This window comes from Mustela putorius, unplaced genomic scaffold (genome assembly GCF_011764305.1).
Source record: "Mustela putorius furo isolate JIRA1106 unplaced genomic scaffold, ASM1176430v1.1 tig00001012_pilon_pilon_pilon, whole genome shotgun sequence".
Lineage (NCBI taxonomy): Eukaryota > Metazoa > Chordata > Mammalia > Carnivora > Mustelidae > Mustela > Mustela putorius.
The window spans coordinates 4,672,358-4,688,161 of record NW_025421531.1 but is presented as its reverse complement, the minus strand read 5'-3'; the positions used below and the strand labels follow the sequence as shown (position 1 = coordinate 4,688,161).

Here is a 15,804-nt window from a genome sequence, read left to right as displayed (position 1 = left end):
TTCGTAGTGACATCAGGTGCAGAGTGGGTGAAGGAACTAGGGAGATTTCATCTGAGAAGGTGTGGCCTCAGACATCTCTAAGACTTCCACGTGGGAGGCAGAAGAGCTATATTCCCCATTTACTCCTAGGAGACGGACCCGAGACAACCGAGGGGAAGCGGAAGTGGTCAGATTCCGGCTTCATGAGACTTTGAGCAGCTAGAGCTGTCTAAAGTTGGAGCATTGTGAGGCCACACACTCCCTCCCTATTCCTGGGGGAGTTCAGGCTGAGGCCGGTGCCAGTCCCCGTGCGTGTGGCAGAGAGGCCTCTCGCCTAGGCTGACAGGATGGTCCGGCTGCACTTGGTCACTTTGGAGTCCCCCACATGCCCTGTGCATAATCTAGTGGTGGCATACAGATTGGACCAGAGCGGGGGCCAGGGGGGCACTAGATTTATCTGGAGTGGTAATTAGGGAAGGGAAAGTGCAGGGGAACTCTGGTACCCCAGCCGGCTCTGTGGTTGTGGTGCCTGCTGGAGGATCCCTGGTGGGACACAGCTGAGTCCAGCAGTTCTAGGTTGCTAATCTTGATGCCAGTGGTTTGCTTTGTCAGTCTAGGACAACTGAGAGTGCGTAGAGCAGAGGAGAAGGGTAGGGGCTTCCTGGGTCTGGTTTCCATAAGAGTGGGGTAGGGGTGGAGAGCCAAGAGCTGCCTCAGTGTCCAGCTGCCCCCACCGGCTCCCGCCCCCAAGCAGGTGATTTCTCCTGCAGGTGCTGCCTCTGGGTGAGTGGGTGAAGAAGGAAGGGTAGGGAGGCTCTGGGTGTCTCACCAGCTCTTCCACAACCCCCCTTGCCCTCCATCTGCCTTCAGACATGGAGTCCGAGCTGCTTTGGGGGAGCCAGGCCATCAAGCTCCGCTCGGCAGACCTGACGGGGCTGGAGAAGCGCGTGGAGCAGATCCGCGACCACATCAATGGGCGTGTGCTCTACTATGCCACCTGTAAGTGACATGCCAGCCTCCAGCCCCTGGCCCCGCTCATCTGCCCTCTTTATTTGGGCTGGATTCCATCCTGGCTCCAGGAGACTTTTCTACAGCCTCGAAGCACAGCCCAACCCACCCTGTGTGCAACTGGTAAGATCTTTCTGCGCTGCTGCCGAACCTGAGCTGATGGGAAACTATATTGGAGAGACGGAGAGGGTGGAGGCGGGCCGTGGCCTTGGGACAAGGAGCTCTAAGTGGAGGTGCACTTGGCCGGCCGGCGTCCTTGCCCTTCAGCTTCCATGGACACAAAAACTGAACAAAAAAATGACATACAAATGAAAAGCCCAATAAAAACCTTTGGCAAGAAGTCTGGAGGTTGAAAGAGAGAAATTGGTCTGTGTCCCATAAGTAAACCTTTGTCACTTGTTCCTGTCTCCCACTTGGGGTTCTGGGATGCTCCTCTGCTCAAGCCCAGTGGTATAGGGAGCACAGTGGTATAGGGAGCACAGGCTGCTCCCTGTGTCAGTACAGCTTGCTTGTCACCCAAACTTAGAAGGACTGGACCCCTTTGTCCCAGGACTTAATGGAACCCATCCTTGAGAGACCCGATGATTTTCATCTTTGAGCAGTGACCCAGTTGCTCCTTCATAGATGAGGAAATAGAAATCCAGAGAAAGGAGGGCTTGTGTCCACATTCACAGCTCCAGAGGCAGAATCTGTGTCTTTTGGGGATCTCAAAGAGAAGCTGCAGATGGATGTGCGTTTGTGTGTGCAGCAGATAAGGGAAACGGCGCGGGTGTGTGTGTGCTAACACGGCCTGGGCCATGTGCTAGGTGTTTTCAAAATTGAAAAAAAAAAATTGTCTTAAAGGTTTCACTTATTTATTTGAGAGAGAGAGAGAAAGAGACAGAGAAACAAAGCACAAGCAGGTAGAGAGGCAGAGAGAGAGGGAGAAGCAGACTCCCTGCTGAGCAGGGAGCCCATTGTGGAACTTGATCCCAGGATCCTGGGATCATGACCTGAGCAGAAGGCAGGCGCTTAACCATTGGAGCCCCCCAGGAACTCCATGCTAGGCATTTCACCTACATTTTCTTGACATTATTAATCCTGTTGATTATTTACTGAGCACTGTGCAAGACACGTTGTCTGCGTTATCTCATGATGCTGCTTCCATTTGACAAGTGAGGAAACCAAGGCACAGATGGTTGTTGTGTCACTCCCCAAAGGTCACAGATGTGGCAGGGCAGGGCTTCAAATCACCATCATCTAGATCATCTAATATCATTGTTAGGAGACTGGACTGGACTGTGTGGGCTCCGACAGAGCTACCCCAGGAGCGGTGGTGAGGAGGGAATGAGTCACGAGCGGTATCTCATGTGAACTACTAGCGAGCACACGCTATGCACTCAGTCTGTGTCCGCCTCTACACTGCCAGGTTCCTCCAGACCCCAAGGCCCCAGCTCCCTCTCCACTCTGCACAGGCGCCGAAGTCCCAGAGCCACATCTGACTTGACGAATAACCAAATAAAGCCTCATAGAGAAAAATATGTCCATTTTATTGAGCACAACACCGAACGTGAAGCTGGAGGGTAACGGGGGTACAAGAAAAACGAGGGAGGGACAAGAGTAAGGTTTCTGATTTTCTGGGAGAGAAGAGCAGAAGCAGGATGAGAATTACCAGCTGAAATGGAAACAGTCCACTTCCAACTTTTACTTAACCGGGTGTGGGTGAGGCATCCGGCCAGGATGAGAATTCCTTCCAGCCCCTCATCACCGATTTCTTTCTTTTCCATCTGGAAGGCTGTGGTTCTGCTTTTGGCCTGGGGCAGGGCGGGAGGTGTGCCGGGCCAGTTGGAGCTGATCATGGAGTCAAGGACTGGAACTTGAGAGCTCACAGGCAGAGCAGGAGCCCCCGGCCATTCATGCAGATGGGCAGGTGACTACATTAATGAGCCCGTGCTGGCCACGGGCATCAAGGCCTCGAGGCAGAAGCATGTGCTGAGCAGGAGTCGGGGGTTGAGGCTCCATATGGCTTTGCTCAGAGAAGGTGACACAGCCTGGCCAGCCCAGGAAGCTTCTCATCACAAACGACACAGACCCGGGCGAGAGCTACCTAGTTCACTGCACAGAGCCACGGCACGTAGGGTGTGGGGGCACAGAGCAGGCAGGCCAGGGAGACCCCGTGGGTGGGTGGCTGCCGGCTCCTCCTGCCCACAGCTTCAACGAGGCCTCTGCACCTTGGGGGCTCACTCCTGGGCCTTCTGGAAGGGTCTGCCCCAGGCGGCAGCAGCCTGCTGCTTCTCACCGTCACCCACTCCCTCCAGGCCCTGCTCTGCCCGCTCCGCCTTCCTCCCGTTGATGGGTGGACGCCGGGCTGGGAAGGCAGAGAAGAGTCGTGCACCTCTCCTGCCGAGGAAAGGGGTTCAGGGTGGCTGTGGGCCTGCAGCATCCAGGGGTCCTCAGACCCATTCATTCGGACGGTGAGGGGGCTGGCCTTCTGGGACAGCAGCTCTCCCAGAGCCCCCTGCTTTGGCCCTCCCACCTGTGCGCCTCACCTGAAAATCGACCCAGACGCGGGCTCCGGGGATCACATTATGAGACAGACTCCAGTCTGCCCCGCCCGGCAGTGGGAACCGCCACCCGCTTTAACTGGCACCATGACCTCTGATTTGTAGTTCCTGGAAAGCAAGCGCGGTGGGGGCTGTGACGTGTTCGGGGAAGGGACAAGAGCTGGGGGAGCTCTCCGCGCCTGTGGCCTCCGCTCGGCCCTCCCTCCCTCAGGTTCACAAAGTACACGCCCTTGCAGAGAGGATGGAGAGGACAATGGAGCCCCCCCCCCCAAAACACAATGGTTCTAGAAACTCGAGAAATCGACTGTCCACCATGGACATGTGCGCAGTTTTCTGCAGACATTTGTAATTCCCGTTCACTAAGCTTTTAGGTAGCTCTGTGAGGTGGGCAGAGCATCTCTCACAGATGAGCAAACCAGAGACGGGGACATCCACTGATCCAACAGCAGCCACATAGCTAGGGGCAGGGACAGGACTGTGAGCACTGCCCTCACCCCCTCCGGCCGAGAGCTCTTCCCGCCCTGCGGAGCCAGCTCCCTTCAGCCCCAGCACCCCAGCAGGGCGAGGCCTCTGTCTTTGGCGGAGAATACGTACTGTTTCTTGTTGGCTTTTTTGAGCAGCGCGGGCTCGGAGCTGTAGGAGGACTTCCCTTTGCCCCCGATGCTCAGGCAGCTGGAGCAGCAGCCGCAGGGCCCGGCGGCCAGGGGCCCCTGCTGCATGGGCACCAGGCTGCTGCTGATGCGGAGCGAGCCGTTGACCAGGCAGTTGAGGGACCGGCCCCCAGGGGCCGCCGGCTGGGCACCGAGCTGGCAGGGCAGCCTCGTCAGGGCGGGAAGGGCCTCGCTCTGCTCCAGGGCCGGGGCCTCGGGGACGGTGATCTCAGAAGAGCCGGATCTCGAGGCTTCTGAGACTGCGGTGCTGGGTGGTCTGTTCTCCACCTCCGGGCGGAGGCCTGGGCTGTGCAGGTTCATGTGCAGCTTCCTCATGTGGTGGACCACAGCAGCTGCGTTGAAAGCTTGCTGAGGAGACATGAGACCCAACTCTGACCCTCTGCATTCTCTCAGGGCCACAGGGCTCAAGCTTTCCCTCCGCCTGGCAGCTTCAGCCTCTTGAAACTGATGTGCTCACATCTCACTTCAGAGAGGGTCCAGGGAGGCCCAGTGGCTGCCGGAAAGGCCCAGAGAAAGCCCCTAGCCAGCTCAACCTCCAGGGCCCAGAACAGCCCACCTGCCTCCTGCAAAGCGCCACTTACCCTCCACTTGCTCTTGGCAAAGTTCTTCTGGATCTGGAGACTGACTGATGGGTAGATGTCCCGGTGGAGGGCTGTGTTCCCATCAATCCTGTGGGTGTAGAAGGGAAGCCTGGCTCACTGCGGGCCGTGCGTGGGGGACCAGGTTAAGCTGAGTGCCGTGCCTCAGAGGAAGGGTGGCCCATGGCAGGAATGGGCTGGAACCAGGGCTCCTCTGTCCCCTTGGGCAGCTCATTACGGGTTCCATGCTTTGGTAAAACCGAAGTCTTATTTTATAGTAGGTGGGCAAACTATGACCTGTGGGGCAGATCTACCCATGGCCTGTAACCAGGTCTCACTGGGACCCAGACACGCCCATTCATTCAAGTAGGAGCTGTGGCTGCTTCCATGCCACAAGGGCAGACTGAGTCGTTGCCATATAGACCGTACGGCCAGCTAAGCCTAAAATACTTATTTTCTGGCTTCTTGGAGAATAGGCTTTCTGGGTCCTGTGTCAGAGGATACTTAGCTCAAAACTTTCCTCAGAACACACCTCCTCCAGGAAGACTTCATCAGTGAGGCCTCCTAATACAGGCCACCTTCTTCCTGATCATCCATCTCTACGTGCTCCTCAGATACTTGCCATTACATGGCCCAGGACTTTCTAGGTACTAGGGACACAGAGTAGTAACAGATGGGACCCTCATCCCTGGGGTCTTCCAGTGGAGCTGTGGAACCTTGTTCCATGCCACGAACTCGAGTAGTTCATGGTAATCTGTGTAATTGCCAGAGGGAGGTAAGGAGGTGAGCCTGGCCTGCAGGACCCAGGGCTTCAGGCAGGGCAGAAACTGCTCTGGATCCTGAGGCATGCTGCATACAAGGCAAGAGGCAGGACATTCTAGGTGGTAAAAATGGTGTGACCCAAGGTATAGGTTGGAAAGAGCTTGGGATAGGGAGTAGGAGAGGGCAGGAAGAGAAAGAGAGCTTTGAGGCCTTTCTAGAACAGAGAAGGTATGTTGGGACTTTGGGGAAATGCAGGTGGAGGTAAAGGGTCAGGCCAGATCAGGGAACATGTGAAGAGGCAGAGGAACCTAGGCTTGCTATGGCAGCAGGTGGGGCATTATCACGAATCCTGAGCAGGGCTGAAGCATGAACAAGGGGTAGAGCATGCTCACTTTACTGATCGGCTCCTTTGTGATTCTTCGCCAATCGCCTCACTTAGAGTAGGTTTTGACCCACAGTGAAATGATGCTCTCCAGGACAGGGCAGAGCTACCTACTCCTGGAGCCTGAGTTCTGCATCCTAGTACTGGTAACAGTTCCTGGCTGCGTCTGTCTCCTAGCCTTGACTAGTGACACAGTAGCCACTCTGGGGTCAGAACCCACTTCCTTAAATGCTGTCTGCACCTCTAGCTGGACCAGACACAGGTGTCTGCGCTCCTTGCGTGCTGCAAAGCAGAGAGCTCAGGGAAGCTGACTCTTGGGAAACACCCCTTGAATGAGTCATCATGGTCTCTGGGGAACCACCAGGCTAGGGGCCGGAGCTCAGCCCACCCTCACTCACCACGGGTGCCTCAAGGCCTTCTCACAGGTGTACCGTTCATTCGGGTCCTTCTCCAGCAGGTGGCAAATAAAATCCTTAGCTAAGGGGAGCAATCAAAGACACAATAGGGACCAGGTTTCATGACTGATGGAAACTCACTTCCGGGCTGGTGGGTGGCAGAGAATGCATCCTTAGCTAATCTTCCAAAGAGGCAATTTTAAGACTCTTAAAAGAGAAAAAAAAAATCCAAACCACCTAACAGCAGCCCACCATAAACCACCAAAGAGAGACTCTCCATGGCAGCAGATACAGCTCTTCTCATGAGGCCCCGCTGTGTCTGCAGGTCGCGGGGGTCTGCCTTTGCACCATCCAGGCGCCGGCAGCCACGAGTGGGCACACGTGAGTGCAGCCGCAGGCCTCCACGGATCTCCACTTAATGGACCCAATGACTTGTAACGACTGCCTCCTCTCACACACGCAGATGTCACAGGCTCTCAGTCTGGTTATATAATAAAGGCAAAACTTGGCCTTGGTTTTGCCACGCGTGCCTGGAACACTCCCTTGGGCAGGCTCTGCCCTCCTGGCTCCTCATCTAAACTCCCCCGCACTCCGCCCCCCTCTCCTTGCATCCTGTGGTTCTGTCTCCAGGAAAACAAAAGCATGAACCTGAGATGCGGATAAATTTATTTGGCCTTTGAGCCAGATGAAGATTTCTCCACTCTCCTTGGCAGCCTGTTCTAGAAGATTCCCAGGGGACTTTCAAGAGCCAGGCCTGTCATCCGCTCTTAAGCTCTTTTTCTCTTGGCAGCCTTTGCCTTGAGCCTGTTGTCTTGTCCTTCACACCTGCTAGCCTTACCTGACTCAGAAATGTCATCCCAGAATGGAGACTCAAATTCATAGTAGCCCTCCTTGATCTTCTCGAAGAGCTTCGACTCCGTTTCTTCATAGAAGGGGGGATACCCACACAACCTGCAGTGAAACAGGAAGGAGCTATGCTGCTAACAACCCCAGTCTCTCCCCTCTGCCCGGCCTCCACTGTGGATCACAGGCAGGAAACAGGACCCCCAGCCAGCAGCAGGAACAGGATCTGCCTGACTCTGGAATGATGCAGGCCCCATCAAGCAACTCTGGAGGGCCCCTTTGTGCGTTATTCCCCCCCAAAGGCACACTGCCCCTGCTATACCTCCCTGACACTTAGAGAATGTATAAAATACCTTTAAGAGAGATAACAGAACACCTGCTTGAATGTACGTTTTGTGAGGGATTTTTAAGGTTATTTTGTTCTTTATTCTTTAGTACCTACATCAGTGATTAGCGCAGAAGAGACGGTCAATGAATTTTTGTTGAGTACACGAATAAATGAGAGTAGTTATTCAACATAAGGTTAGTAAATAAAGAGTTGAGTCCCTGCTAAGGGACAGATATGGTATTTTCCTAAGAGCAGAGTCATCTGGAGGTGAGGAGGGATGGTGGGGGAGGGTGATGAATAGGTCTGGAAAGGAGAGGCCAAGACAATGTGAACAGGAACCATGACCCGGTTCATTCAGGCCATCACTTTGCCTTGGGCTGACTTGCCCAATCTGAGATGGGAACATTGTGCCCACTTGGCTTCTAAGCTTGGCTTGACCTTTCCTTTCTTCACTGCTTGTTCCATCGAGCAGGACTCAACACAGTTATAGAGACTAAATGGGGGTGGGGTGCAGGAAGAGACAGAACCATATGGCTGAACAGTGGGTTCACACTGAGCTCTATTGTAATAACCTGGTGGAGACCAGGACGGAAACCTTTGGAGCTGTGTGCATGGTAAGTGTGAGTGTGTGGGTGTGCGCGTGTGTGTGTGTATGTATGTGGATGCACATGTGTACACGCACACGCTTTGAAGGTGGATTGAGGAGCTAAGATAGGGGAGGGGAAAAAAAGGATGAGCTGTTCTGAGATTTCCCAGGAACTGAGCCAATGCAGGCTTCTACTCACAATATGTAAGTGATGACGCCAATGGACCAGCAATCCACAGCCTTGCTGTAGGGTTTCTGGGCCAACACTTCCGGAGCTACAGCAAATGAAAGGTAGAGTCAGGGATGGAACAAGAAGAGAGGGCTGAGGGGTGGGGGTCAAAGGTCAGGAAGAGGATTAGAGGAGCAGACTAGGAAGCTCCTGGGATGGTGGTGTTTCTGTAAGAATGAAAACGTTCCCAGGGCAGGGACTGGGGCGCTCCCATCATCCTGAATCTTCCTCCGTCAGCCTGGAAGGTTCCCATGACTCTTACATCAGACCGGGGCTACATCTCTCCCATCAGACTGAGTACTCTCTGAAGGCAGGTCTTTGTCTCTCCATGCAGATAGTGTGTCCCAGGGCTGGGGCTGTGTGTCTCTGTTCAGACAGGGACATATGTAAAGTAGAGGCAGTCTCTCCCACTAGACTGGGATCTCCCTAAGGGAAGAGACAGAGTCTTCCACATCAAATGAGGAGCTCTTAGAGGGAAGTGATAACTGTCCATCCATCTCAGGTTAACTTCTGCTGTATCAGATCAAGAGCTCCATGAGAAAACAAGCCATGTCTTCCCCTGACTGGGAGAGTAGAGAGTTATCTTCTGAATTCATCCCAGATACCAGGGCTTTGTACTTGGTAGGACTCAACACCTACTGACTGACCTCTTTTTGAGGGTAAGAGTAGGAATTTCCTCTATTATGCTAGAGGTAACCTTTCTGTGTGCCATCCTCAACCAGGTGATGAGTGGCTAAGAGGGAAGTAGACAGGAGGGGATGCTCTGATTATTAGTTTTCTCTCCATGGATCTCAGGAATGTTTTCACCTGGTAACTTGATGACTTTTACTTTTGGGGGGACCTTCAAAGCCTCCTGTTTAGGGAGGAGGCCCCATCTCTACCAGTTTCTTAGGGAATATATTTGGGGGAGCACACCTGGGTTCCTCAGCTTCAAACTCAACACTATTCCTCCAGGATACTAACAACGGGGGCCCTGAGGTCTCTTCTGGGCATGGGAGAAAGGAAAAGGGGTGCCTAGTGTCAACCTCTCGGCAATCTAACCATCTCTGGTTTTATGCTCTTGTCTCTGCCCCTCGTCTAGCCAGAAAGACAAAGCAGGATGTCTGTCTGCAAAAATGATAGCTAAGTATAGGCAGGGGCTGTGGGATGGCTCAGGGGTAGGCTGTCTCTAAAGATGCAGGGTTTGGGAGCAGGAGGGGTAGTTCCAGAGATACATGATCTACCCTAAACCTCATAGTTAATGCTCTACTTGGGTTGCCTTTGAAGTTGAACCCTGTCTCCCGATAACCACCCCTCCCCATGAAATAATATCCATGAGGTTGAACACAGCCAACTGGTCAACCTTTGTCCTCCTCCCAGACTCACCCACATAGCCTGGGGTCCCACAGGCAGTGGACATGACTCCACTCTGTTCCATCTTGGACAGACCAAAGTCTGTGATCATGATCTTAGAGTTCTCTTCAGGGGTTAGGTATAGCAAGTTTTCAGGCTGTGGGAGAAGAGTGATACCATGTAATGTAGGATATAATCATCTGAAATACAGATTTCTTTTCATCTCCTGATATATAATTTCTTAGGAAGCTGTGCTCTGGGCTTCTGACTTCAAGGTCAGGCTCATCTCCCCCAGTTCTTTCCTCCTTCCTCCTACCTACAGCCCCCTACTCCATATCCAATCACTCTGTATTTTGCTCATGGCCCTCATGTTGGTCAGCTTTCTAGCCATTAAGTTACTACACCCACCCTCCCCGCATCCCCAACTACCCTAAGACTGTTTCTTGAGGGGATCAAACCATGGTTAATTGTCTCTGATTTCTCTAAAGTCTAGTACATGCTTGGTGCAACATTGACACCCCCCATTAAGTATTTCTTACATTTTATTTTGACTGTGGCTAGGTTTGAGAAACATGTGGATTATCTTAGTATCCTGCTAGGGTGAGGCCCCATGGAAAGTTCAGGAAAAGGCTGAGATGAAACTTAGCAATGATTTTTCAGTCATTTAAGTTTTGTTTAAGGAATCTGAGGGCAGAAGGGACCTTAGGATTCTACTGCTCCTACCCTCTCATTTTACAAGGCTTAGGCTGCCCATGACCCAGGCAAGCTTCCTAAAGGGTCATTCTCTGTGTCCCACTGAGGGCTCCCACTTTGGCACCTTTAAGTCTCTGTGGACGATGCCATTCTCGTGGAGGTATTTCACTGCTGACAAGACCTGCTGGATCACCAGGCTTGCATCCTTCTCTGTGTAGACACCCCGCTCCAGGATCCGGTCAAAGAGTTCCCCGCCAGAAACACTGTGGGCATAGGGGCAAGCGCAGGAATCCAGGTCTTATTTCAGGTCAAAGGGACATAAGTGTGTTGCTCTGTAGCCATGAAGATACAGCTGTGGTGGAAGAGGCAGGTGCCCATGGCCTGGGCAGGGAGGTTTACTTTAGTCTGAGAATAACTCCTTTGGGTGTTGGAGTACTATCAAGAGGGTGTCATTTCTTCGAGCCAACCATTGCCCTCTCCCTGGACCCTTCCTTAAAATGCAAAATGCTCCTGGTTAGAGTCAAGCAAGTAGCCCATAATCCCTTTGTGAACACATTCTTAGCTGCCTATACTCCTGGCCCTAGGGCCCAGGGAATCATGATGAAAAGGAGAGGTGAGACTGAAATCAGGCCAACGCAGGACAGAGATGGTGTACAAAGGAGATCAACTGTGCTTGTGTCGGGATTTCTTTTCTCGTCGTGGAAAGCTGGGCTACCTAAAGCCGGAATCATGGACGGAGCTGTAGCAGTATTTGGAGACTCTAGTGGTATGGCACCTTAGGACTCAGAGGCTTTAAGATCCAGTCTGCCCCTGTCTCTTGAATGCCATCTACACTGCTTTGGCAAAAAAGTTCTGTAGTCCATAGTGGAACACCACAGAGGGAGACCACTCACTACCTCCTAAGAAAGACTGCTTTATCTTTCACCACCTTCTCAGTATTTCTCTATATTATGATGGAATCCACTGCTTGCAGTTTCTACCCGAGGATACGGCGTCTGCCCACGGGGCCACACAGAACAAGAATACCAACCTTTCACGTGAATCGTTTCCAGTATGTGAAGGCAGCGAAAGGCTCCGCTGAGGCCCTCTCCAGGCAAACCTTTCAGCCTATGTCAACCATGAACCAGGGCCTCCAGTTCTGTCACAGGCCTGGACCCCTTCTCACTGTCCTGGGACACTGGCTACGGACATGCGCGTGTGATAGGACCATGCGGTAAAGAAGAAGGAGAATTTCTCTAATCAAAAGGCTTACCACCCTACTCCTTTGTTTCTATCGAAAGCTCTGGGCTCTGCCATAGGAGCTAGAGGCCCAGGGGAAAGATAGTCTTGATGCACAAGGTGGAATTCCTGACTTGGAACAGCTTGGGTCCTAGCGCTGGTACTCTCATCGGCTTTGCCACTCTTTGGGGATAGCTCAATCTGCCTGCTTCCCTGCCTCCCCTACTGTCTCAATGTGGGCTAATCCTGTTGAACTGGCCTCATTAAGGTGCCACATGGTCCCTGCTCACTTATTAGTGCTGTTCTGCCTCCCTGCCTCCCCTCACCACACTCCCTTGACCACCTGCTCCCTCTAGTCACTGCGCCTCAGGTGAGCTGAGGAGTTAAAAGGCTGCTTAGGCCTGAGTTAGCTCATCTGAGTATCTGAGGAATAAGCCTGTTGGTCAAAAATACTGCATCTTGCTACAGAGATTGCAGAGTGGTGTGTGTGTATGTGTGTGTGTGTGTGTACTTTATAAATAGAAGTTTCTTTGAGTCCAAGGCTGAGCCCTCAGAAGCACCAACCAATGCCTACAGCATTCACCCCCAGGCAGAACTCCTATTTATACGTGATGGGGATGTGCAGACTTTTCTAGTGAGGTGCCATCTCTGTCCCACAGATGGGCACACACACGGTCACAGCTTGTTTTAACATTGAATGGATCTCTTTCGAGAAGGTCTTTTCTTTAAATATCAAATTGAAATCTAGGTACCTATGGTTTCTAATCCCACAGTAATTTTACCCTGGAGTGGCATTAAGACATTTATTTTTATTTCTTTTTTAAAGATTTATTTATTAGGGGGAGAGAGAGAGAGCATGAGCAAGCAGGGGGAGGAGCAGAGGGAGAGGGAGAGAGGGAATCCTCAAGCAGACTCCCTGCTGAGCATGAAGCCCAGTGAGGGGGCCTGATCCCGGGACCCCGAGAACATGACCTGAGCGGAAATTAAGAGTCGCCCGTTTAGCCGACTGAGCCACCCAGGTGCCCTGGCATTAAGACACTTAATATTCAGTGTGATGGACACAGACAGACTGGTCAAAATGGACTCAAGCCATGGTGCCAGAGAAGGGTTCTGGAGGTGCCCTGCCATGCCAGGCATATCCCTTCAGCTGTGGGGTTGTTTCTGGGGTTATCCCAGAAAGGCTGACGGGGGTGACTGGGACAGCAGGGGTAAATGAATGAGATGGAGTCACAGCTACTCACTGACTTGTAGAAAATATTTTTTAATAACTGGTAAGGCTGTACTGGTACAGACCATTTCAATCATCAGTCCTAGATTTACCCCTCAGTCCACACAGAACATGTTTGTGACCAGAAGCATACTTAGCCTGAGAGAACTCTTGGCATTTGAGAGCTTCTTTAGCTAATTTTTGATCTTATCTTTTGAATCCCCATACTCCCACCTCTAGGCCTCCCAGGCCCCCAAGACACCTGTGGAGGAAGTGGGTCACCTTTCACTTACAGCTGCATGACCAGGTAGTAGTGAGTGGAGCTCTCGTAGATGTCCTCTAGAGTCACGATGTTTTCATGCTTGATCCTGGGGGGACACCAAGGCTCATGGTGAGTGGTATGTGGTGTAGGGGGTCAGACAAGGAATGGACACCCAGCCCACCGGACTTTTACTTCTGTTAGAGACTTCTGATGACAACGTTTAGGAAGAGCAGATCCTTGTGAAGCCTTCTCAATAAAAAAGCAGTCACAAAGAAATCCTAGAGAAAAGATCCCAAGGTTGTATTCAATCCCTATTTTTGAATGGATAATTGATCATCCTGCCTTCAGGGAACCGACATTTTGTCACTTCCCCAGAAATCTCTTTAGACTTTACCAAAAGAGAAAGTTAAAAGAACCGAAGAAGGCTACGAACACACCCCAAATGAAATTATTTTACAAAATGGGTATTGGATCTCCTTCAGAGACATCCTTGAAGAAGGCAGACTGCAACAGAAGAGAATCAGGTTAGCTAAGCCTCCTCATGGGTGACCATGGAAGGAGTTTTTGTAAAATTATTATTCCAGAATATTGTGAGGAGCAAGGAAGGTGCTGATTTCTGGGGTCAGCTCTGTGAGATGTTGTGGATCAGTAATTCTCAACCAGGGGCTCTTTTGACCCCCGGGAGATATTTGGCAATATCTAGAGACATTTTTGTGGTTGTGACTGGGGAGGAGGGAGGTGCTAACTGGCATCTAGTGGGTAGAGGTGGGAATGCTGGTAAACATCTTACAATGCACACAGAATAGCTCCCCAACCCAGTAAAGAATTATCTCGGCTAATATATCAGTAGCACTGTGTTTGGGAAAATTTGCTCTAGATTCCCTCTGCCTGGGATTACTCAAGGGCTAAGACAAGCAGAATAATCATATTAACCGGGGCTTGGCCTCGTAGGCAGCAATTCTATGCATGCCTTTCCAGGAGGAACATTTTTTTTTTCTTTTTTAAAAAGATTTTATTTATTTATTTGATAGAGAGAGGCACAGCGAGAGAGGAACACAAGCAGGAGGAGTGGGAGAGGGAGAAGCAGGCTCCCCACTGAGCAGGGGGCCCGATATGGGGCTCGATCCTAGGACCCTGGGATCATGACCTGAGCCAAAGGCAGATGCTTACTGACTAAGCCATCCAGGTGCCCCAGGAGAAACATTTCTAGGAAGTTTAACTCATGGCTGTGTAGCACATGGGTGAAGAACTTGGACTCTAAGGTCACTTGGGCTTGAGTGCGGATCTAGCTAAGGTACTCAGGAACTGGGTGACTTTGGCTGGCTTTCTCAAATATTCTAAAGCCCACTTTTTGGTCTGTAAAGTCCATCTCTCTCATAGGGTTATATCAAGATTGAAAGAGAGAATGCATGTAAACTGCTAAGCACAGTGCCTGGGGAATAGCAAACACATAATAAACAGTAGCTATCATGTTTAAGTTTAATTTCTAAAAATTAAAGACCTGTTACAGTGGTTACCTGATGGATTCAACCACACTCACTAGCCGACAATGCTAACGTAGTTTATCAATGGTTCATTACAAATAGATACTGATGGGGCACCTGTGCTGTTAGGGATGCTGATAAATGCAGTGGTAAGCAGGACCACCATAGTCCTTACTCTCAATGAGTTCACAATCTGCCTCGGCTCTAACTTCCCTGGAGCCCAAACTGGTATCCCCAGCACCCTCCCTGTAGTGACTGGGGAATACATAGATTCAATATGTTCCAGCAAATGTCCTTCTATTTCCTCCAAGCCTACACCTCCTTTTGGTTTCCTTTCCCAAGCAATGATATCACTATCCACTGAATTGCTCAATCTCGACTTCATTTTTTTCTTTAATAGACTTATTTCTTTGGGGGGTGGGGTAGGAGGGACAGAGGGAGAGAGGCTCAAGTGGACTCCATGCCAAGTATAGAGCCCAACATGGGGCTCAATCCCACAACCCAGGAGACCATGACCTGCCGAAATCAAGAAGCAGACGCTTAACCAACTGAGCCACCTGCATCATTTTTAATACTTTTCTCTTGTCTCCTCATTCTTTGTGGAGATTATTGAGGAAGTGTTAGAATTGGTCTCCCATTCTCTAGGCGCTCATCAAATCCATGTTACACCATCCTTAAGAGGAATGGCTCTAAAATAGAAATCTGATCATGTGAGCCTTTCCTTAAAATCCTTTGATGACTTTTCTTTGCCCACAGAGTAGAGTCAGCGCTCTTTATCATGGTATCCAAGACCTTTCATCATCAGGTCTCATTTGATTCCATCTCCTGCCCCTTGATGGTCCTCACTCTAAGCTCAGGGGGTCCCAACACTGACTCTTCCCTAACATCCTCTGTACTTTCACAGTTCTATGTTAAAGTTTATGTTACCCTCAGCCTGACTTCCCTTTCTGCATTGTCTCTTCTGTCTCCATCAAATTCTTCTCATCTATCAAGGTTTCTTTTCTTTGAAAATGTACCTAATACCCCATACTTATTTTTTTAAAAATGTAGGCAAAACAAATCTGTCTTCTCTAGACTTTGCCTTCTGCTACCGCTGGCTCATGCTCAGTGGGATTAGAATTTGTTATGGGCACTTCTGTCCATGCCCAGAAAATGTGAGCTTCTGAAGGTAAGGGATTTTAGCAGCCTTATTCTTGTGCTCCTGATGCCCAATACACTTTTGGCACACCACGGGGTACCACAAGGCTTTATTATATGGGTCCTGCTGTTACCATTTGATGGTTTGTTAGTGTGGCCTCCGTTGT

General features: G+C 51.1%; 2 protein-coding genes across 5 annotated transcripts in view; one reads left to right on the top strand and one right to left on the bottom strand.

Moving 5' to 3' along the window:
* LAMB3 (laminin subunit beta 3) overlaps positions 1-1,327 on the top strand; it is a 64,117-nt gene extending 62,790 nt beyond the window's left edge. For all 4 annotated transcript variants that reach the window (XM_013047213.2, XM_004775289.3, XM_004775284.3 and 1 more), the window contains one exon: positions 850-1,327. In XM_013047213.2, coding sequence (XP_012902667.1) covers positions 850-986 — 137 coding nt within the window. In that variant the 3' untranslated portion in view covers positions 987-1,327. The remainder of the gene's footprint in view (positions 1-849) is intronic.
* A 1,168-nt stretch (positions 1,328-2,495) lies between these two features.
* CAMK1G (calcium/calmodulin dependent protein kinase IG) overlaps positions 2,496-15,804 on the bottom strand; it is a 29,423-nt gene continuing 16,114 nt past the window's right edge. Inside the window, exons 4-13 of the mRNA XM_013047211.2 lie at positions 13,048-13,122; positions 10,454-10,592; positions 9,670-9,793; positions 8,275-8,350; positions 7,157-7,269; positions 6,322-6,400; positions 4,783-4,870; positions 4,125-4,549; positions 3,516-3,638; positions 2,496-3,366 (exon numbers count right to left, since the gene is read on the bottom strand). Coding sequence (XP_012902665.1) covers positions 3,548-3,638; positions 4,125-4,549; positions 4,783-4,870; positions 6,322-6,400; positions 7,157-7,269; positions 8,275-8,350; positions 9,670-9,793; positions 10,454-10,592; positions 13,048-13,122 — 1,210 coding nt within the window. The 3' untranslated portion in view covers positions 2,496-3,366; positions 3,516-3,547. The remainder of the gene's footprint in view (positions 3,367-3,515; positions 3,639-4,124; positions 4,550-4,782; positions 4,871-6,321; positions 6,401-7,156; positions 7,270-8,274; positions 8,351-9,669; positions 9,794-10,453; positions 10,593-13,047; positions 13,123-15,804) is intronic.